General features: G+C 43.8%; 1 protein-coding gene across 1 annotated transcript; it reads right to left on the bottom strand.

The window, feature by feature from the left end:
• Positions 1-2,136: 2,136 nt before the first annotated feature.
• On the bottom strand, positions 2,137-10,722 carry LOC139648039 (microtubule-associated tumor suppressor candidate 2-like; the record flags this gene model as incomplete). Its single annotated transcript, XM_071524085.1, has 3 exons — positions 8,596-10,722; positions 6,623-6,800; positions 2,137-2,403 (listed from the first exon to the last, which is right to left on the bottom strand). Coding segments are annotated over exons 1-3 (2,572 nt in total), but the record flags the coding sequence as incomplete, so codon positions are not given.
• Between the last annotated feature and the right edge of the window lie 12,830 nt (positions 10,723-23,552).

Below are 23,552 nucleotides of genomic sequence, written 5' to 3'. Positions count from 1 at the left end.
TCAACTGTAACCGGGAGAAGAAGAGCAAGCATTACCTATGTAGGTCACATTAAAAACACATGCAGCTACCACATATTCAGCCAGCCGACCAGCCAGCCTGCCAAGCAGCATTGAAAGCACAGTTGTGAGTGCACTCCCAGTTCTCTGAGACTGAGAAAATAAAGCTATCCACAGGGTTCCGTCAACAGCATTAAAAAGTAAAACGTAAAACTCCACTCATCCAGACTGAGTTAGCACAGGCCCAGATGAGAGTCCTAATAAAATACTGATTGGACTAGTTTGGGAAATGATGAGAAAATGCAATTATTCTGTGTTATTTTGACATACTTTTAAGGCCTGGTTACAAGCTCTTAAAGGGGAAACCACTAAACGTCATGATATCTGCTGTGCCTTGGAACATGTGAGCGTGCAAATCAGTGAATTATCATTGTTGCAGTAAATTGTAGTAAATTGTGTTACTTTTTCTACTTTTCCTTTACCCAGAAATGAGAGTCAATCCTGCATCCTTATCTGTGATGTCACACCAAATTCAAACAAGGCAAGGAGGTCGCCCATCACAAATGATGCAGCCCCCCTTAGGCCAATCAGTAACAAGTATGTCACCTTGTTTTGACCTATAGTCTTAATAATAATCATTTCAATTATCTAATTTTAGCACCCCTCCCTTGGGTCAATCGTTTGTGACACATGTACGAACAAATTAATGATGTATGTGTTGCTCCTTTGGTCCAATCAGTGTAATTTTGAAAATGGCAACACACAGTGGGGAGATGCATCATTCATCTAAGTTTCATCAAAATCCAATCAGCAGTGTCTGAGTGATCATGTGCGATGGACAGATGAATGAACAAATGGAAGGAGACTGATTCATAGTCCTCCCTCCAGTTTTATTCTAGGGGATAATGAAGGAAAAGTTGATTTTCACAGTATTGAAAGGAATTTCTCAGGGTGCGTGTATATTTTCAGGTTCAGATCATTACCACAAAACAGAGCTCATTAGGGTGTAAAAGCACAAACAAAGGCAGCCTTGTGTTCATTGTTAAAAGAACAGCACCAGGTTGAACATCCTGGTAACAACACAGATTAGACTTTTGGTTTCCTGCTTTCTGAGTTGCTTGTGTTTCTATGTAATTATTGATCTGTGCTGGAAGAGAGGAATAATAGATGTCAATACCTAAATTAAGCCTATATCTAAACTTCTAAAACTATCTTCCGTCTAATGAGCAAGTAGTGCGCTGATAACATGAATGCTTACAAAACAGATGGTATTCCTAAACAGAAGACAAGGAGAATGGCCAAGTTTATTGCCTGTCTAGGTCATGAAAGAATTGCCCCTCATGTTGCATGCCATTGTGACTCAGAAAATGTGTTTTGCTAAACTGCAATTCTGACTTTGAGTAAAGACAGTGCCTATTATGGAAGCGTGTGAATAAAAATACACTGGGAAGAATAAATCTTAAGGAGGGTGGAGCTCAGGAGAGAAAGCAAACTGCATCATAATGAATGTGGGAAACATGGGGTGGGGGCTGTTTATGCAAACTATGGTCATGAGGGGAATACGTAGAAGAAGAAGGTAATAAAAACAGTATGTACAGTAGATGATGATGGGGTACTCATGGTGTAGTCACAACAAAGTACACTGGACACACCTGATTGAATGTACTATGTTTTTCATTATCTTAAAGCCATTTTGATCTAAAGGCTTATGCTTAAATGCTCGAAATTTGTTTCTTAGACAAATATAAATAGTTAAGTTGATGCCTATATATGTTGTCTTTCCTTCAAGGCAAAGGATGGCTGCTTTAAAGAATCTAAAATATAAGATTGATTTGTTTAACACTTTTTTTGGTCACTTCATAATTCAATTTGTGTTATTTCATAGTTTTGATGTCTTTACTATTATTTTAAAATGTGGAAAATAGTAAAAATAAAGAAAAATGTGGTGTGTCAAAACTTTTGACTGGTAGTGTAGCTATATGTGAAGTTATCAGATAGAGATAAACAGACAGAGATAGCGACACATTTTGAATAAAGAGAGGAGGACAGAAAATACAGGAAACACTGAAAACAGAAATAGGGGAAACAACTGTGACTGAGTGTTACATATAGTAGAACGGGTGTTAAGCGGCGACTCACGGTGGGTCGTCCTGCAGGGGTCGCTCTGCGTGCTGTCAGCAGAGTGGGCCGAGGAGACCGAGGACACGCTAGAGCTCCTGACGAAGCCGAAGGCTGCCAGGCGGCCCGGGGGGAGGCGGCTGGAGCTGAAGCCCGGGGGCCGCAGGCCGGACTGGGACTGGCTCGCTTTGGGGAGCAGGGACCTGGAGGCTGCGGCTTGGGGCTGGGCTGCAGCTGTAGCCGGGGCAGGAGGAGGAGCGGGAGCAGCAGTGGTGAAAACCTGGTCCTCTGTTGGAAGAGCAGAGAATGAAGAGTGATTTGGATGTTTTTTATCTGACAATAATGCAAAAAGTTTTTACCAGAGTATATCTTTAGATGAGTATTTGCACTTTTACTTGAGTAAGGAATTTGTGTACTTCTACCACCTCTGAATTCAAGTAGTGCAGCAATATTGTTTCAGAGTCTACATGGGGTGTCCTCAGCTGAACCAATATTAGCCAGACAAACTACATAGTCAAGAGCCAGACGGTATAGAGTATACAGACAGTGGTAAACAAAGCAACCCACCATTCGCTGCAGTTCATCTTGTCTGGTAATCAGCTACATCAATGCTCAGTTTGTGTGAGCTGTTATCCTGCAGCATGTGGTGCTGAATGGACAGCACCGCAAATATGAGAAGCAGGGCTGTTGGATGCTGGTGTGCGTGTGTTTGAGTGACTACAGTAAACTCATTATCCACTGCTCACATACCAGAGGAATGAAGCAGCTTCAGCATAACCATAATGCTTATTTCCCCTGTGAATCATTCAACATCCTGTGTTGACTAAGCTCTCAGTGGGCAGCAGGAAGTTTGACTGCAACAGCAATCAACTACAACAATTACACACACAACGACTTGCAAACAACTGCTTTTAGCTCAGTCTGGTCACACATACAGGCTGGGCTGGCAGCCAGCCGCTTCTCTGCTGCCAACACTATTATGGCATTGAATATGAATCCCACAATTGAGGTTAAGGGACTACAGGTGTAGGCAGGGATGATCCCCATTTGAATTCCCAATACAGACAGCGTGCCACTCTTTGTTGCAAGACAAATAGTCTTTCAGACAGCAAAAAAGTAAAGTGACCCCTACACAGCTTGGACTGGCAAAATACAGAAGTATAGCCTATAGGAGATTAGCTTTGCAGCACACTAAAAACTCATAGGCTGATTTGTCTTAACTCATTTATTATATACTCATTTCAGCAAGTAAAAACAATGGAGCGAATGACACGTTTTGCACCCCTGCTTCACCAAGTTTTGCCCCCTGTCTTTCAGCCAGTCTCTATCAGTAGCTCTTCAGTAAACATAGCACTGTTGCATTAGAGCAGCTTTGGATTCCAGTTTGCTAACAAAACCCCCTAAAAGCAGTGGTCCTGGTACAGTCTAGGTTTCCTGAGCACAAACCAAAACTTGAAAGTAAAGGTTGATTAGAAGAGAGAAGGAGAGGAAAGAGAGTTAGAGAGAGTGAGAAAGAGAAATGGAGGGTGTAAAAAAAAAAGTAATCAAAGCTCCATAGTGACAGCCATTGTCAGTGAGCAGTGGGCAGAAATCCTCCTTCTCACTAATCTACTGTTTCCAACAGCAAAACAGATGAAATGTGCAGGCATGAACAACCAATGTGGCACACAAACACACACACACACACACACACACACACACACACACACACACAGTGGGCAGCGGGTAAATCCCCAGGTCTTGGGTAGACCCTCCATCTTGGCTACCCAAGCCCCCAGCACAAGGACTTGATCCTGGGCAGAGGAAGAGCATTATCCCCTGCTGGCTGGAGAGATAAGGTAGGCAGCCCTCCTTTCCTCTCCATTTGGCATAGCTGTGTGCTCCAGTGCATGCTATAGGCTAACCACAGCATCCATACTGGGGGGGAATGGTGTCAGAGACTTTCTACTTTGAGAAAAAGAGAGCAAGCCAGGTGATAGAGAGAGGCAGAGTGAGGCAGAGACAGAGTGAGAGAGAGATAGAAGCAGAAAGAAAGAGGTCTCTCTCAAATGATGTCTCCGGTGAAATACCCCTCAGCATCAAAACCCATCACCAGTGCCCCTGTCCACACTTATCATCTCTTCCCCCCTTCCACCATCTCTACCTCTGTGCCATGCGGTCCGTTTATTAAATTGGAGCTCGCTCCTCCTGAGTGAGAAGGTCAGGATCATTAAAGATAAATGTCCTCAGCTCCCTCCTTCCCCCGCTGCATTCATCCCCTCTGAGAGACGAGGGAGTGGAGCGGGCCTCGCAAACATCCACTCCAGCCTAGATGTCACAGACCCATGCTCCCGCTAAATGAAACTACGCATTATTCATAACAAATTATAAAGCCAAGAGGAAGGAGATAAAATATATAATAGAAATCTGCCTCTGACTGTCTTTTCTCTTCCCCTCTCTTTCTGTATTCTACTCTCTCAGCCCTGTCCTTCCGTTTCATTGGCTTTTTGTTTTTGCCTGCCTCTCTCTTTTCAAATGCAGCTGCAAATTTAGCTTTAACTTTATGAAAATGGTGAATTTGGAAATGCACCATTAAACATAACAGTCTGGGTGTTTTCCTGGATTGCAGTTTCCTCCCCTCCGACAGCCATTCCAAGGATCTGAGTGAAACTGCCTGACTTGCCTGCCTGACTCACACTGGGACCCGTTCCTCAACAGCCCCTGAGAACTGAAAACAGCTTCATCCATTGGCTTTCTATGAAGCTAAGAGCATCCTAACTCTGAGATGCATTAGGCAAATTGGGCACAGAAAAGATAATGGGACTGCTGGGATATGCAATAATGAAAAAAAGACTAACCTATTTTAATTACAGACCAAGGTGACTGGCGACAACCTGCATTGATTTCTCCCATAAAGCGTTAAATTGCATGTTATTAAATCTGCTACTGCAGAGCATTGTAATCCCTATAGATTCACTCAAAAGCAAAAGCACAGGCTTCACTGCAGTGAAGAAGGGAGGACTGGACTATCGAGACAATTTTTGGAAGTGGCAGGTAGCTTCAAGATGAGTACAGAAAATACCTGTCTTGTCCTGTAAGTGAATGATACTCCTTACATGGTAATTATATGAGTAGTTACAGTACTTGGACTGCTATACAATTGCTATATAATTGCTATAGTGTGCAATGAAGATGTAGGGATTTCCTCTAAGAAAGGGCTCACACTGATGAAGAGAGCAAAGAAGAATAAAGAGACACTTATTGGCATGTTGTGATGGGTACGGACCGGATTTCCCCAGAAAATGCTGAGAAAAACACAACAAAAGTCCCTCAGACACACATGCACACGCAATGCTGACCAATGCTACGTGTAATGTGTTTTTTGCTGGTGATGACTGGGTGTGTTTATCCATGCAATATGTGTAGTGCAGGCTACAGCAGGGATGAGAGAAGATGCCAGCAGGAAGATACTGACATTACTTAAGCGTTAATTGCTTTGCACTTCAAAGGCTGGAGCTCCCCCGAGGGCCAAGCAGCACTGAGACACCATACATATGTATTAATAGGGATTATGATAAGGAAGCTTGGCACAAAATAACACCAGGCTGATCAATTCTGCATGTGCAGTTGGGAGTTGTGTGTGTGTGTGTACTGTATGCGTGCACATACTGTACGTGTGCGTGTGTGTGTGTGTGTGTGTGTGTGAATCTGTATGTGCACACTTCTGTCCGGGTTATCATACCCTGGGAGAGTGCACAGATCAAATATGCATGGAAGTGATTAATGGCATTGCCTTCTAGCTGTGTGCAGAGTGATGAGCAAATTTCACTCTTCCATACTCCAGTGACAGTTAAGCTGTAATGTAAACCTGACTTCAGCAGTTAGAACTGGCATCTGCATGATTTGTGTTGTGTTTTTCAGCAACCCCCTAGGAAATCTGATGTGTGTTAATGGGTTGACAGGTTCTGGAGAGAAGGAGCAAGGAGCATTGTATGCTTACCAACACAAGTAACCATCTTACTCTCAACCCCTCATCCCTCTGTCTTTTTCTTTCTGTTAGATGCAGTTTTCTGGAGCAGGAAAAGCCCCCTTGGAGTGTTTCTTAAAGCCTCCCAATCAGATCAGCCAAAATTAATTTCAGAGACATGCATTTTAATGAGCTGCCTTCATCTCAGGCCAATTTGAACAGGAAAACAGTCCCACAACTGCTCACTGCTCCAAAGGAGAAGAAAGATAAGGCATCCTTCTAATGTGTCAAATGTTGGCCCGCTGAAATAAAATCTGACACTGAGCTCAGCAGAAGTCAGACCCAATCTGGCGTTCTGCATGTTTTCTGCTGTGAAGATTAAACAAAGAAAGTGAAACCTGCTCCCTAATACTCTGTATGGTCAAACTAAACTCACTAAAATGTAAAAGGCAGATTTGATATGAGAAACAGTTTATTTACCTGTGTTATCTTGGCTTTTCTGATTGGTCGCTGGGCTGACAGGCTGGACTGGCTGGCTGAAGACCAGTGTTGACCTCTGACCTTGACCAGGTCCTCTGGCCTTGGCTGAGCCTGTGGCCGTCCTGGTCACAGCTCCCAGGCCCAGGCGCAGCCCTCTGCCAGAGCGCAGCAGACTGCCGCTGCCTCCAGCCTGGGCAGCGGTCCTGGGGCGCGACAGGTCGTCAGCACAACTCCCTCCAAAGCTGGCAGTTCTTCCCATCTAGGAAACAAATAATTGGCTTAATTGTCCAGTTGATGTGATATTAGAAATTCCAGCAGGTGTTTTTATTTTTTTATAACATTTTGTGTATTTCAAATATATAACTTTGTTTACATAAACCACTCTAGGACCCCAGACCATGACATTTCCTAAATTGATGTGATTCATCAAAAAAGAAAACCCTCTAAGAGATGTATTTATTTATTTCAACCAAAAGGTCAAATTTAATATGACATAATTATATGACATTTTGTATGAGCATTTCAAAAATTATAGTACATCAAATATATATATGTTTATATATATATATATATATATATATATATATATATATATATATTATATATATATACATGTTTTTGCTATTTTGAATCAAATGAAATTTAAGCTTTCGTTAATGTCAAACTGTACTGTCATGTATAATTCTCTATCTACATTTTCTGCTGGTATTTCCAACTAGTATGCTAATGCGTTGCTCTAATTGCCATGACATTTTTGGCTTTGTGTGCCTGGTATATAGTGGACATAGAAGGCAGCATAACATTTGATGCCCTTGAAATCTAAACTGCCTACTAAATGCATCTATATCCGGTGCATCCATAATCACAAGCATCCATAAACACTTTGCCATACTTTGTGAGGTTTAGTTTCTTTTCAAACTAACAAAGTAAGCAACAACACAATATTATAGTTTTGGGCTGAACAATATAATAGTCATGTACAATATATACTAGGTAGGTATTTGATAACAAAGAAATCTACCAGTGAGTATCTTGTCTGTTAGAACAGTCAATGCACTCCACTGTTTGAATGTGGGCCCAGTTAATTTTTTTCTTTGTTCCACAATGACTCACTTGCATGTTTTACATGCTATGAGAGTAAAAGTAATAAACAAGGGAGTCTGATGAAAAATGTAACAAAGGAAATCTCACATTACTAAGTCTAAAAAGAAATCTAACATAGAGCTGGAGAGTTTGGATTCAGAAATGTGAAATGTTTCTTGTTACCAGCATCATTAAAGAGTCAGAGTCGTCCCTCATGGGCACTATTCCCTATTCTGGGCAAAATGTTAACATACGATGATAAAGCTGTTGAAAAACATCTTGCCTCTGTGGGCTTCATGTTTCAGCATGCATCAACTACATACTTGCATATTTTGATGTTTGACTGCAGTATGAACATGAATGCCAAATTAAGCAATTTAATCAGAGTCAATAAGGAACCATTTGAAAGCAATGATGAGCAGCTCTAGTAAGAGTGGAGGTAAAATTGAGAAAATGTTTAATCAATTATACATAGTTTAATGTGGGAGAGAATGTATTGACATTCAGAGTCAACAAATTTGGCTAGGGAAATTGATATGCTGAGTCAAACAAATATACAAATATAATAGGAGACAACAAATCAGAGAAGAAGACAAGAAGGAGATGTTGCTGTGAGGTTTGTCTTTGTGCTGAACATACAGTATGTCATACATTATATCGTAAAGTAATTCTCTGCTGAAGACACCTGCTGCTAATTAATACAGGAACTGTGTCATAATTGAATTCATCCCATCTTCACCCTTTCAATGAATGTGTGTGATCATGCATAGTGCTGGATCTCAGCATAACAAATCCTTTATTCTAGCCAGTGAAATGAGAATCAGTGTAATACCAATCCACAGTAGCAATCACAATGCAAGCTTTTTTCCTGCAGAGAAAATCTATAATAAAGACGGCCATCACAGTAGTTGGCACTCATAAAAACTATAGGAATCAAACAGTAAACATACATTATAGTACAAATTACTAACCTCTGATGGCATGTACTTGTCAGTAATTGCGCCGTAGAAGTTGTCTGCCTTGCTGCCCAGTTTCGGGGGTGCTGTGTGGCTGTGGGTGTGTGTGTGTGGAGCGGTGTGTGTGTGTACAGGGGGAACAGTGTGTGTGTGTCCAGGGGGCCTGATATTCCTGCTCAGCATTCCTGATGGGAACATGTTTGTCTGCATCTCTTGGCGGTACTTGTCATAAAGAAGGTTGGAGGCACTCAGGACTGGGGCTCCTCTGGGTTCCACCCCAGGTTTGGAGGGGTCTCTAGGTGTGTTGGGTGGGTTTGTTTGGCTGTGTGTGTAGGCTGAGAGCCTGGACGGCAGAGAGGACACCTGATAAGGCCCGTCAACAGCCTGGGGCTTGAATTGAGGATTCTTCCTGACATAGGTAATGATTTTGGGACGAACGCCTTTAGGTTTTGTGGTGTATTTAGGCGAAAGGGATCTATCCTTGGGGCTGGAGCTATGGTTAGAGTTGGGGGGGCTCTGCTGGTTGTTAAGAGGCGCTTTGGGGATTCCAGTTGTGCTTATATTAGTTTTGACTGGTGGTCTCAAGCCACTGTTGCTGTAGCCCTGAGGGGGTGTCTGTACGGCAGGGCTGCATCCTGGCTGGGGGTGCCTAACCACCCCAGCAACATTCCTGGAAGCGAGGTACATGGAGGGTTGCCTACGTGGAGAGCCCTGGGGCGTCCTGAGAGGGGAGTGGGGAGGAGTGGATGCCCTGGATCCACTGGATACAATCCCAGTCCTGTTGGGACTGGAGCAGTTTCTTCTGTATGTGAGTTGGGTCTGGGGTATCTTCTCTAAGTTGGAGGGGTTGGAGGGACTGGAAGTACGCCGTGCGGTAGCTGGCTGCATATCCAGGGGCTGCGCCTCTCTCTGGGCTGCCTGGCTGGGCAGTCTGGGCTGGGAGGCTCCAGCTGTGCTGTACAGGTGGGAGACATCTGATGGTTCACGTAAGGACGATCTTGTGCACCTTCTGTTGGTCCCATGACTCTGTGAATCTGGAGAGGGGGCAGGGGAAGAGGTTTGCACTGTCTCTGTCTGATGAGGATTGATCAGTGGCTCTGGTAAGCTCCTCCCTCTTCCCATCTCAGTCTGACAGAGGGGTCTGACTAGTTGTTGTCGTCGTGGTGGTAGCACCCTCTCCTCAAACCCCGCCTTTCTCCTTTGGCCCAGCCCCCCATCAGAGGACAATCCATTTCTATGGTGACCTCCATCCTCCTGTCTCTGATCCTGGCTGTAGCATTGAGCATGCCCTTCTAGGTCATGTTTCTCCTGAGGATGCAAAGGTGGGGAGTTCTGGTTGGCATCTACAGGGGGTGCCCTTCTTCTGGTCTGGGCTGAGGTAGTGGTGTTGGCGTTGGGGTACGGGTTGGTCTTGGGGTTGGACAGAGAGATGAGGGACTGGGCCTCTCCACTACTATCCAAAGCACTGGCCAGGCTCCCACTCAGGGAAATGGCTGACAGACTGGAGACAAACACATTTGTTTCAGACTTGGACTCCTTCAGACCTCCCTTCCGTCTCTCCCTGTCTCTTCCTCTGCCTGACCTGGTGTCCCCCTTCTCTGCAGAGCTTGTCACATACGCGTCTAGGTCTTCAGAGCTATGACAGGCCATCCTTCTCTGCATCTCTTTACCCCCGTGTATTCTGCTCTCCACTTTGTTGCTGTCGTTGTCGTTTCTCCTCACGCCGACCGAAGCGGAGCTGGCAGTTGAACTGGAGGATATGGACATGAGACCCTCATCTTTTCCATCTCTAACACTTCCTCCATCCTCCTCCTCATCCTCCCCCTCCTCCTGATCCCTCTTTCCCAGGAAGGTATGTATCTCATGACACTCCAATAGCTCAAACTCCTGGAGCTCAGGGTCCATGCATCGTTGCTCAGAGCCCCAGATAAGTAGCTTGTCCTGGGCATCACTCTGAGAAACCAAGGGGGGGAGGGAGCTGGTGCTGTACCCAGTGTCCCCCACCATTCCTCCCTCTCCCTGAGTCAGCTGATTAGCATTATCATCCCCAGGTTGGGGGAGCTGGATCTGAGTTTTGTTCGTCTTCATCTCTCCCCCGGTAACATTGACCCTCAGCCCCTGGAAACTAGTTGGGATACTCATGTTAGACTGATTCTTCTGGCACGCTCAAAGACACCTGTGGAGTCCTGAGGCCATTTATGAAGTTACAACTGTCTTCTTCTTCTTCTGTTTCTTCTCTCCCTGCCTTTCCCTCTCAGGGTCTCTGAGATGATGGTGCTTCAATTGACTAGTCAAAGGGTGAAATGTCATCTCATGTATTCGTTTTCAACCCCACTTTCTTTATCTAGCGTTGTATTGAGTTCACAAAGATCTCTTTGATGGCTCTTCGGGGAGATACGTACAGGTCCCTTCGATCTGAAATAAAAGACAACAAAAGATATTGTAAGACAACAAAAAAGACAACATAGACAACAAAGACGTATTATTCTCATCACAAACTTAACCAGATCAACCTTTAAGCAACAACATAAGCAACAACAATACCAACCACATAACAACACTGTAGTTCAGTCCACCAGGGACCATGCCCAAACAAACTCTGGTTTTCTGTTAAGCTCCAATCCCATCTAACACCTCTCTGCTACACACCATGGTTTGATCTTGTCTTCTTTTCTTGTATCTTTCCCTGCACCCTTTATCAGCCTTTGCAGAGTAGCTTGCATGTCTCCATAAGAAATCTTTATATCTTTATTTTTGGACATGTAACTCATATACTGTAAAACATTAATGGTTCACTTTGAACTTCACTGTTTGATGCCTTTTATGCATTTTGCTCAGTGGTGCAGCATGCCAAAAACATGTCCACTTTTTTTTTTTACCCATAGAGCTGCTTTAGGTGCTCTGCCCACCAATGTGGGCTGTAACAAATTGTGAAATCGATTGGGCATTTATCACAGTGTTTGTTACGTGTTTGTTTATGTGTGTGTCCATCTACAAGATATCTTCATTATTATTCAGGTAGAGCCATTCAAAAGAAAACAGAATTCACTGGGTACCCATAGGACAAAAAGGCATTGGTGGGATCTCAGGATGCTACCGCACTCTGACTACCTTGTTTCTATTTTAGATGTGTGGCTTTTTGCATTCTCTTTTAGTATGTACTGGGTAGAAAGGGCTTGGCATTAAATGTTGAAGTATGTTATGTGGCAGGTGGCTAAATACACTCAGGGAGTAATAATGTTGATGTCATAACCACCAAGAGTAGTACAGCAGCAATAATGGGAAACACAATTACCAAATGATGATGGATGTTCACTGTGGGGCAGAAAGCAAAGAGATAAGTGAAGAGAGGAGAGGAAGAGAGCTGAGGCTACAGACTGTTTCCCTGTGAGTGAAGGCATCACCCTGGGGATGGCTGACGAAGACAGGCTGAGAGGAAGGAAGGAAAGGGTGAGAAGTGTTTTGTAATGAGCTTTCCTCCTCAAGAGACATTGAAAAATAAAAAGGCAGAATAAGGATTGGGTGAAAACACCTGCAACAAAGGTACTTTCCAACCTATTCTGGTATGATAAAACATACTGTACTTTGCATGGGCACGTGTGCATGCATGCATGGATATGTCCTTTACATGGATGAGTGTATGCGTGTACATGACACAAACAAAGAAAATCAAAAAGTGCAGGCGTTCATCAATAGCTGCAATTCTCCTGTGTAGGAGAGGCATAGGGACACCAGCTCAGGGGGGATAAATCCATAGATAAATCTGTTCAGTACAGGAAGGCTAACACTCCTCTCTCAACATGCCTCCTCTAACACACCATATGGCTGATTACACCGATGCCATGATTCGATCGCACACAAGAACAGTGCAGCCTACCTCATCTGAGAGAAGCAATGCAACACACTACAAGATGCACAGAAAACTGTGATCATAAACAGAGCATAGACAAGAGTTGGTAATATTGTCATGTAGCTCTCAATAGACAATATATAATTAATTTTCAAAGAAACCTAGGTGGTGTGATTGATTGAAATGTGTACAGTCAATAGATGAGCAGGTGGCAGGGAGGGCAAATGTCACAACATGTCAATTAAGGATGGTTATACATTACAACAGCATAATTAACACATACACACAAATACGCACACAAGCAAGCACACCAACACACACCCACAGAATGCTACTGACTTGGGTGACACAGAGCGACACTGTCACGTTTTTGCTCTCACAATGAGGAAAGGCTCCTGACTGTCCGTTTACCAACTGAACCTCTCCACAATTATGCAGCAGCACTGTGAGGAATTCTCCTCTAGCCTTGAACCAGAAGCATTAAAACCACAGAATATTAATGGAGTCAATTTCATTTGCCCAGCAGTGAGAGTATCGGTCATGTGTTTACTTTTCATGTTTATGAGATATTGTAGCCTATCTATTTCTAACCTCATACACAAAGCTCATATTGATTGCAGTTTACTCAATATGCATTGCAATCACACGTTATCATATTGGCAGTCAAGTGAATGTTGTATTCAATCACCTCTCTTTCTCCATACAGTCCAGTTGATTGAATATGTCAAAGAGTATTAACTGAGCAGCAAACAGGACAGAAAAAGGAGGGAAAATAAAGAACACAATTTACTGTATATAAGTTCATGGCCAACACAGTCAGAGATGGCACTCCGGGGAAAACGCATTAACACCTGAGGTTTGTGCCATAAGACACGCCATTGTCCCATTGGCCTACTGTGTTTCAAACCTCATAAAGATGGATGTCATGGAGAATGAAAAACCCTCACCACCTGCTTATCAACGATTCTAGGCTATACACACTAGCATATTTTATTCAACTATTCAACATTTCAAACGAATGCCACAATGTTCAAAATCTCATGATATGACCAAATAAATGTCACTCAAACCATCATACTGAATATTAGATTAGTTTCCAAATCTCAAAGTTCAAATAGAGCTCCCGCCCCCTAATTATGTGAGCAGCGGGGGTCTGTGCTCTCATTAGCAGGTGCATGCTCCATGTTGCCCCTGGCAGTGATACCAGTGAACTGAGAGCACGGCTCACACGGCTGCTCCCTTTGCCTGTGGGACATTTGACGCTGCTGTATTCGGGTTAAAGCTAAATGTTGTGTAAACGCACTGGGAGGAAAACATTTAGGGATGTAATCCAGAATTCTTAAGACCATCGAACATTTGGATACATATTCTCTTTTTTTATCAAAGGAGCATGAGCTTTTGTTAACTTTGATTAAAAACAGGCTTGTTTTACTCAAGGGTTTACAAATGTGAGCAACCCTTTTAATACTCTAAAATACATGTTTAGCTGTCAAAATATAAAATATAACAAAAATATCTTCAATAAATTAGTTGCGTTCTCAGTCACCTTCTCCCCTCTTCCCTTCTCCTTTCTTTTATAATCTAATTTTCACTGCTGCTCACCCTTTCTTCCCACCACCGCCCCTCCTCTCCCATCTCTCCGAGCTACTATATATTCTGTTTGTTGGGATGAGGGGGTGTGTTGCTGTTAGTCAGATGGCAAAGAGTTACAGTGTGGGTTTGTTTGTGAGGGAGAGAGAGACGCACAGAGACGGAGAGAGAGACAGACGGAGAATTCAATGTGGCAGACACACATACAGACAAAATGAAATGTGGGCTAATCCATTGTTCTTGTCTGTTGCACTCGGCCTCTGCACACACAGCTAATATTTACCCTCAGCTGGTACACACACACACACACACCAACAATTAGCTAATTAGAGAACACACAGACAAAATTAAAAGAGAGGGGGCGAGAGGGAGAGAGAGAGGGAGAGCAAGAGAGAGAGAGAGAGAAAAATTCAGTGAGAGGACACGGTGGCAGATTGGTTACGGCACTGATGTAGAGCTGGAGGTTGTGCTGATGACAGCAGTCCTGGGAGGCTGAGAGCTGAGCCTGGTCACACAGGCTGAACCATGAGATACACATCGCCTCACACTGAGGTGGGCAAAACCAATCTGGCAAAACCTAAACAAAACTCATCTAGCAAGACAGAGAAGAAAAACAGGTTTTAAAACCCCTGACCCACTGACACCTAACCCACTCATTCTCTATCTATCTATCTATCTATCTATCTATCTATCTATCTATCTATCTATATATCTATCTAACATCCAGACAAAGCACTGAGATGTATCTGTATGTATCTGGATTATAGGAGCTGCTAAGAGTGAAGAGGATCACATGGGACAGAGTGGGGGAGGCAAGACTGAACTGATGTTGGTGAGAGGCTGGGCTTTGACTACAATATGAATTATGCAAAGTGCAATAAAGTGTGGATAAAGGTGTAGCTACGTGAGACTAAGCTAAGGTTAACATTTTGGTACATTCAAGAGCACTTGTGGCCATTGCTGTCTGCAGTTGAGTAGATTCTTTCAATATTGCATCACATCGGTGGCATTTTGCTTGGCTGGAGTCTGTTAAAGGTGCATTTAGTAAGATTTTTACTACCCCATAGCACACAATAACCAGAATATATCTGCAGGGGGTTGATATGGTTGCTGCTCAATACCAGGGACTCATGGATTACTTTGCCAAGTGTTGAGATTTCTGGCTTCTGGTCAGTTTTTGACTACAGTCTTTTTTTAAACAGATGTCCGTTTAATTGTAATGTCAAACTACTAGAGCTTTGAGAGTCTAGTCCCTTGTCTTTGAGCCATGGAAGACACTGCAAATCAGAGAGCACACACTGAGAGCAGTTCTCCATGTATATACAAATATACACTCACCGAGCACTTTATTAGGAACACCATACTAATACTGGGTAGGTATCAGCTTTCAGCTCAATGTCAACCAGCTACCAAAGTGCCGTCCGCCTCAAGGTTCGACGTATTGTGCATTCTGAGATGCTATTCTGCTCACCACAGTTGTAAAGAGGTTATCTGAGTTACTGTCGCCTTTCTGTCAGCTCCAACCAACTGGCCATTCTCCTCTGACCTCTCTCATCAACAAGGCGTTTCCGTCCGCAGAACTGCCGCTCACTGGATGTTTTTTGTTTTTGCACCATTCTGTGTAAACTCTAGAGACTGTTGTGTGTGAAAATCCCAGGAGATCAGCAGTTTCAGAAATATTCAAAGCAGCCCGTCTGCCACGGTCAAAGTCACTGAGATCACATTTTTTCCCCATTCTGATGCTTGATGTGAACATTAACTGAAGCTGCTGACCTGTATCTGCATGATCTTATGCATTGCACTGTTGCCACATGATTGGCTGAATGGATAATTGCATGAATAAACAGGTGTACAGGTGTTCCTAATAAAGTGTTCGGTGAGTATATAACTCACATGATTGCTTTGCCAATCACAAGTAAAGCTGAAACAACACTGACAGTGTGCGTAGTCTCAATAAGATGAATTTCTTTGATGATATACTCATTTCTTTGAGAATTAAAGCCAAGTTGGTACTGAATGTCTACAGTTAATTGGTAGCATCCAATACACTGGACAAGGCCACTGCATGTTACATAGATGGGAATAATATCAGCTCCTACATGGCTGTTGAGGTGACAGGGGCTAGAATATGTAATGAAGGCAGGCTATGTTTCAAGTCTGGTCAGACACACAAGTTGAGGTGACCCCAGTCCCAGTTCTCTCCTGGGAACACAGCAGGGTGTGAAACAGGGGAAAAAATGGAACAATCCTGCTTCTGTTGTCATGGCAATGCCATATTCCTGGGAATCTGCAAAGATACGTCCTGACCCATACATCTTTCATCAGGGAAAAAGGTCAACACTAGAAAGAGAGGGGTTGTTGTGAAGGTCAGGTGCATGCTTATACTCTCACATACACACTATAGTGCAAAGAAACATGGAAACACACACTCATTCACACACGCTAGCTTGCACGCACTTATGCATGGCCATGAATAAAGATACACACACACATATGAAAACACACAAGCACACAAAATACACACATATGCATCCATCTCATGGTGCTGAAAATAGCTGAGTGAAGGCCAGGGCTTTTTCCCATTAGGTACTTATTATTTATCTAGGAGCAATCATAGCTGGATGTGGGGTGGAGGGATGGATAGCTGATGAAATCATGTTGCAGAGACTATATCTCAGCAGCACTGATCAAATTCAGTGAAGAAAAGGGATTTGTGCAAATGGATCAGAAGAGATGGTATGACAAATCTGGGAAATAAATATGGTTCTCATTTCTAACCTATCAAATGCCGCATTTAACCTCAGATGGCTGCCTCAGAAGGCAGAGTTGTAATGAGCTGAGGCAGAGAGAGGTGGAATGAGAACGGAGACTCTCTCAGAAAGGAGGGATAAACAATCTAAGATGGAGGACTGAATTACAGTGGAATAGAGTGGGAGAAGAGAGAGGCTTCCCTCAGTCTCCTCACTTTACTTCTCTGAACCTGAGCAGGAATCAGCGTATGGCTGTGGGTGATTGTGTCTGTCTGTGTGTGTGTGTGTGTGTGTGTGTGTGTGTGTGTGTGTGTGTGTGTGTGTGTGTGTGTGTGTGTGTGTGTGTGAGAGAGAGAGAGAGAGAGAGAGAGAGAGAGAGAGAGAGAGAGAGAGAGAGAGAGAGAGAGAGAGAGAGAGAGAGATGAGGCATGCAGACAGATACAGAAAGGAAGAGAGGTGTTGATGGAGAGCTGAGGCTTCTAATTAGGCTGATGGACGGGAATACAGGGAAGTACTTCATCATATCTACAGTGAGAGTGCCGCTCCTGAAGCTCTGTGCATTGGAAATCCATTTACAAAATATTCAAGTCCTAATCAGTACTAAATAGCTCCTATTGATGAAACACACATTTCCCAGCTATGAAATTATTTTCTGTTCTGCAAGAAGACATAAGCAAATCTCATAACTGCAGTAAGCCCAGCAACTACAAGATTCTAATGACTTATAAGTGGACTATCCCATCCTTGACACATTTGACAGCACACTATTCATGCTGGTTGATTTGAATCCCCCTGAGGTTTCCATAGTAATGAGAGAGAATCAAAAATGTGGGAGGGGCTTGTTGTAGGAATGGAGGGATTCTGGATCTAATTTCCATATAGTGGATCCAAGTTAAGTGCTTATTTTATTTTTTATTAAATGACATCCTAGGTTTCTCTTCCTCTTCTTGGAATAACAAGGGCCTTCAGAGTGAAGCCAGGTAAGAAGTGTAACATGCAGCTCCTTTTTTGTGCCATGCTGGTGTGTGTTTGTGTTCGCAGAAACACATGCACACACGTGATAAGGCAAAGATTGTAAATGCATATGAACACATGCATACACACACAACACATTCCACCTGCACAGACACACACATCCACTCATGCACGCATGCTCGCATGCCTTTCCTGAGCGTCTTTGTTGTCGGTCCAGCAGCACATGTGGTTATTACAGAAGCCATTTGTCTCTGGCACTTTCCTTTATTCCTCTCCTCCCCCACTAGAGAGCAGACAGGTTTTATAGCCCTGCGGTCCCAGGGGAACCCCCCCCACCCCATCCCATCCCTGCTCCCTCTCACATACATACAGTACACACACACAGATGCATTCCAATACACCAAAACAGAATCAAGAGGAAAGAAGTGAATGCAAACACGCAGAGTGACGTGTGTGTAACCATAATTTATGACTCTTGAGTGCTAGCACATGATATAATTAGATTTACCATAGGATTCACATTAATACACAGTGTAGCGGTGATCCTGAAGATTAAGCTCCATTCCTCTAATATATGCTGTGTCTCTGCATGCATGTAATTAATCTCTAATGACATCATCCTTGCATGTCCTTGTAAGCTTTCTCAGAGCTGGTGTGCATCTGTAGTGTGAGTGTGTGTGTGGAAGCTTGTGAACATGTGGCACCTACCCTCCACAGACATGTCGATTTATTCAGTGATTTCACACTTTCAAAAATAAACCAGCGAAAGATGCACACGCAAACACACACACACACACACACACCATCCCTCTTATTCTCATCAATCCTATCCATTTTTAAAACCAAAATAGAATTCCTCACTCCTTGTACTTTGTATTTCATTCACAGTTACAATCAGGCAGGATAAAGCTTAGTGAGAAAGTCTATTCAGAAATAACGGTAAGCCCGGCTTTAGCAGCCATCCCTTCTCCTCCCATCTCAGTCAACGGAGAAACATAACACAAGCAGAAATAGCAGTGAAATAAGCTAAACGCTCCACTCTCACAAAGGACACAATAGGCACCCTGTAGATAGCCTGCTGTAACTGATGATTCACGACAGTGTGTGTGAGTTTGTGTGTGTGTGTGTGTGTGTGTGTGTGAACCAGGAGATAACCCACTATACGCAGTAAAGGGATTACCATCACACAGAAAAGTGTGGCATTACTGGGAAGTATCCAGAAATAGCCTCCAGTGCTTGGTTGTTGTTCTGCACCGATCCTCTGTATAGGTGTGTGTTACGAAACAACATTGAACCCTCCTTGTCAACAATCTTTGCCTCGAGGTACTTTGGATCACAATATAGGCTAGCTCATAATCTTGTATTCAATTAAGCTATTTCCCTTCATCGATTCCCATCTGTCTCATCCCTTTCTCTGAATATTGTTTCATATCTTTTTCTCCTCCTCCTCTCCTCCATATATCTTGTGTAACTTTCCCTCCCTCCATTCCCTTGTTCACCTTAATAATACACAGTTAATGAGAGCAGGGCAAGGTGATCCATCCCATTTTCTTCTTTACAGACAGCAGCAGAATGCATGTGCCCAAATAATTCTCTTTCTGTCTCTCCACACACACACACACACACACACACACACACTTAAACACACACAGTTGGATGCCTTTTTCTGCCCCGGGGGATTCGTCGTACATTGCGAAGGAAACTGTAACAGGATTTCCACAGGATCTCAGGTCAGAGCGGGCGGTCACACTCAACAGAATAAGGAGAGTGAGACAATCAGATCATCTGCAATAAAAACTGATGATTTCCCTGCCATTTCCTTATTGCACACAGGCAGATAGCTGCTTGCCACCTAGCTATGAAATAGTCAGAGAATAACAATATGCCAATAATAGGATTTATTAACCGGAGCAAAATGAATAACGCCCACATGCACGCACGCACGCACGCACACACACACCCACAAAACATACACACATGCAGGCACGTACACACATTTCCTTGTGTCTCTTTCTCCCTTTCATCTTCTTTCTTTCTTGTGTCTCACACTGCCAGCAAGATGCTATTAAAACCAAACATTACTGAAACAAAGAGGAGACACATTAAGAAAAAACACATATAGCAACCGAAACAACTAGAAGTGTCACTTTCCAACTTGAACCAGAGTCTGATAAGCAGACATGACATACACACACCCACACAGACATGCACTCACACACACACGCAAGCACCAGCTACACACACACTCAGGGAATGACTATCAGTAATACTGCAGCAAGAGCAGAGACAAAGGGACAGCCTCTCACTGTGAGAAAATGTGGCTTATGAAATAGTGGTCTTTCACCCACACAAGCACACACACACACACACACACACACACACACACACATACATACATGTTATTCCATGGTCTTGTCCTATGGCTGAAATCTAATATCTCTTTGTTGTCATTTTCTCTGACACCCAGCACTGCTTTTGGTGTCTACTGGGAGCCACTCTCTACTAAATCTTGGATGGTCCTGTTTCTCTGTCTGGCTTCGCTGTGCATCCTGTAATGATGGATTGTAGGAGAGATGCATAAAGGATATAGGAATGTGGTAGGGATGGGGGAATGAAGAGAAAAATCGAGGAGTTAACGGGAATATGATAAGTTACAGCAAACAAAGAGGAATGGGTAGAGAGATTAACGTGGTTAGAAATAGATTGATACGGTCTGGAGGAGAGAGGGAGAGGGAGGAAGTCACACAGTGGAAACAGAAATGTGAGGCTTGTCTTTATTGGTTCATTAAGCGGAAACACAGCTGAAACACAGGCAGACAGAGAGGCAGGCGGACAGATCCGGTGTGTGCAGTGAAAATGAGGACTGGGTGAGAAGACGGGGCGGCGAGGAGAAAAAGGCTGTCCGTCCACGCTGGTTGCTGGTAGCACTGCATTGTTATTAGCTAAGCCCCTCCACCCACCAGCCTCACTCCTGTCGCAGAGAAAATTGTTAACTCTTACACGGCTGGTGGGGGGGAAAAACGGTACAATAGGACAAAGCAGGAGGAGAGGAGAGGAGAGGAGAGGAGAGGAGAGGAGAGGAGAGGAGAGGAGTGGAGAGGAGAGGAGAGGAGAGTAAATGACTGCTGGTCTCTCCTCACTTACAATGCAAAGCTGTTCCACACAAAGCATGCCATGATAGTGGAGTTCTTTGTGGGACCATGAGGAAGTAGCCACAGTAAAACACATGCTCACACACACACATGGACACACACACACACACACACACACACCGCACACACACAGCTGACAAGCTGAGACAGACCAGACAAAGAGAATGTGAATGAGAGTTAGATGGGCTGACTCAGTCCCCGATATTTTAAGAGAAAAAAAAAAAAAAGATAATAGAAACAAATGATGCAGCAGAGAGCGAGAAGTGGGGGTGGAAAAGGATGGGGATGTGAGAATCTAGTTAGCAGTGTAATGTGTAAGTGTGTGTATGCATGTATAATGTGTCAGAGGCAGAGCCTTAGGGGTGTGGGGGGAGGAGAGTTGGCAAAGGGTTCAGTGAGAGGTGAGCGAAGTAGAGTGAGGTACGAGGGTTTGGGAGGGTGAGGATGTTCAGAATGATACGGTAACGGTTTGATTTTAAGGCTTATTTTGCTCTTATTTTCTCCTGTAAGAGAAGAGAGGAGAGGGGGTGGGGGTGGGTGGGGGTAGTGTCCTGTCTGTTGCACAAGTTGCATTAGCGAGACTGTAAGTAGGGAGGTGCGGGTGCGTTTGCCTGTGACCGCGTTGATATGCATTGGACAAGGAGAGGTAGGAGACCTCCTTTGGGAAATTAAAGAGGAATGCCACTCTGTTTAAGAATTCGCATATGTTGCTCTTGCGGCTTAAAAAGCGAATGAGTCTGTTTTTCTGAAAATGAACAACTCTCTCTCTCTCAAAAAAAAGAGAATCCAGATGTACAGTCTGGAGCTGTGCCATAAAAAATAAATGATGTCGGCTCGTTGAATTTTTGTGTTGCCTTTTACAACCAAATGAGGTGCAGTCTGTATGGTTCTGAACTAGAAATTGTAGCTGTATACTGAGAGAAGCACTCAGGCTGCTCACAGTTAGACGTTTAATCTTTTTAGTTAATTTCTGGAGGAGCGTTCATCAATGTAATTAGGTACAACAGAAAATGCTGACTTACAGTGACAAAGTGACCTAGGACACAGGTGAAAAAACAGAAAATCAGTAGCACATCTCTTTAACAGATAGAGCAAATCACACACACATATACACACACACACACACACACACACATATCCATTCTAAGATGTGAAAAGGTCTTTCATGTTGACTCCCCAAGGGACAGGGCACGCTGTGTGTGTGTGTGTGTGTGTCCGTGTGTGTGTGGGTGTGTGTGTGCCATCATTGGGGGTGTGCCTCTGTGTTCAGTCTCTGATGTGCTGCCTGTGACTGCAGGGGAGGAGCTACGACAACCTCATCGCCACCTCCAAACAAAGGAGGTGTGAATGAGTGTGTGTGTGAGTGTGTGTGTCTGCATTTGTGTGATGACACTTCATTCACACTGAATTCACACACACACACACATCTTCATACTGAGGACTGAAATTGTTAAATGATCAAATATCACTGCATTGGTCAATACGATCACTGCTCTTCCCTAATTTTGCTCTCCTCTTTCAATGTAAGAGCGTTTGGAAAGAGGAGAGAATAGAAGATAAAAATGATACATGTAGAAAGAGGTAAAGATGAAGGGTTACAGATGGCAATGCTACACAAATATACAAATTCAACACAGAAGCATCCCATACCTGCATTGTTGAACTAACACATAAACTCACACACAATGAGAGCGGCATACTGACATACTTCTCTCACTCACCTCCTCCTCTCTCCTTTATTGGCTCTATTTCCTTTTTTCTCCTTCCCTCCCTTTTTCTCCTCCTCCTCCTCTGATCTGTCCTATATCATGACCTTGAAGGTCGGACCGGTGCGCTACACTCATGGGCTTTGTAACACTCTGTCTTACCTGCGGAAACACACGCCTGCATGCACACATGGGCATGCACGCTCTAACACACACACACACTGCTGAGGGTGGTTTTCCTGGCAGAGATCTGCTGAATTGATCTTACTTGTTCAGACATTGCAGAGGTCAGACGTAATGAATCAATCACACACACATCAGCATCTAAACCAGCAGCTACAGCAGACAGCGCACTGTACAAGCCGAGGCCAAAGGCTCTGCTGCCCCGCTTTGATGCAGCGTCAACCTCCATAGTAACATGACAGGGACACATCAACCAGCATGGCATCACACCAAATGCTAAACAATGTGAATCTTTACGCAAAAGCAATGCTAAAACTATTAGAAACAAGTCCAATCATTTTAGAGGGTAAACATAAGAACTTGCTGGTACATATGGGTACACTCATACACACACACACACACACACATACCAACAGAGAGGCAAGTGGCGCCCCACATTCTCAAGGACGCCCAGACCAGCAGACACCAATCAATCAGGACGAGAGACAGCTGAGTGTGAAAGACATGCCCTCTCTCATCTTTTCACCCTCCTCTAATCCATCTCTTCCAGTCTTTTCTCTCGTTTCACCCCCCGTTAAGTACAGGCATGGAGCGAGAACATGGCAGTTGAAGTGTTGCAAAAGCCACTTACGCACATATAATTACTGCCGATGTGCCTTTGAGTAAGGCTCTTAACCCTCATATGTGCGCCAATGGAGCTGCACATTGGCCAAGAGTTATATGACACTTATACTGAGCAGCAAGGTGTCGATGTGTGTAGCTGCAG

This window comes from Centroberyx affinis, unplaced genomic scaffold, assembly GCF_046629955.1.
Source record: "Centroberyx affinis isolate AG114_WGS23_722 - 3 ecotype Tasmania unplaced genomic scaffold, CSIRO-AGI_Caff_v1 ptg001145l_1, whole genome shotgun sequence".
NCBI classification, from domain to species: domain Eukaryota; kingdom Metazoa; phylum Chordata; class Actinopteri; order Beryciformes; family Berycidae; genus Centroberyx; species Centroberyx affinis.
Note: the sequence above shows the minus strand (reverse complement) of the source record. Positions and strands in the feature narration are given on the sequence as shown.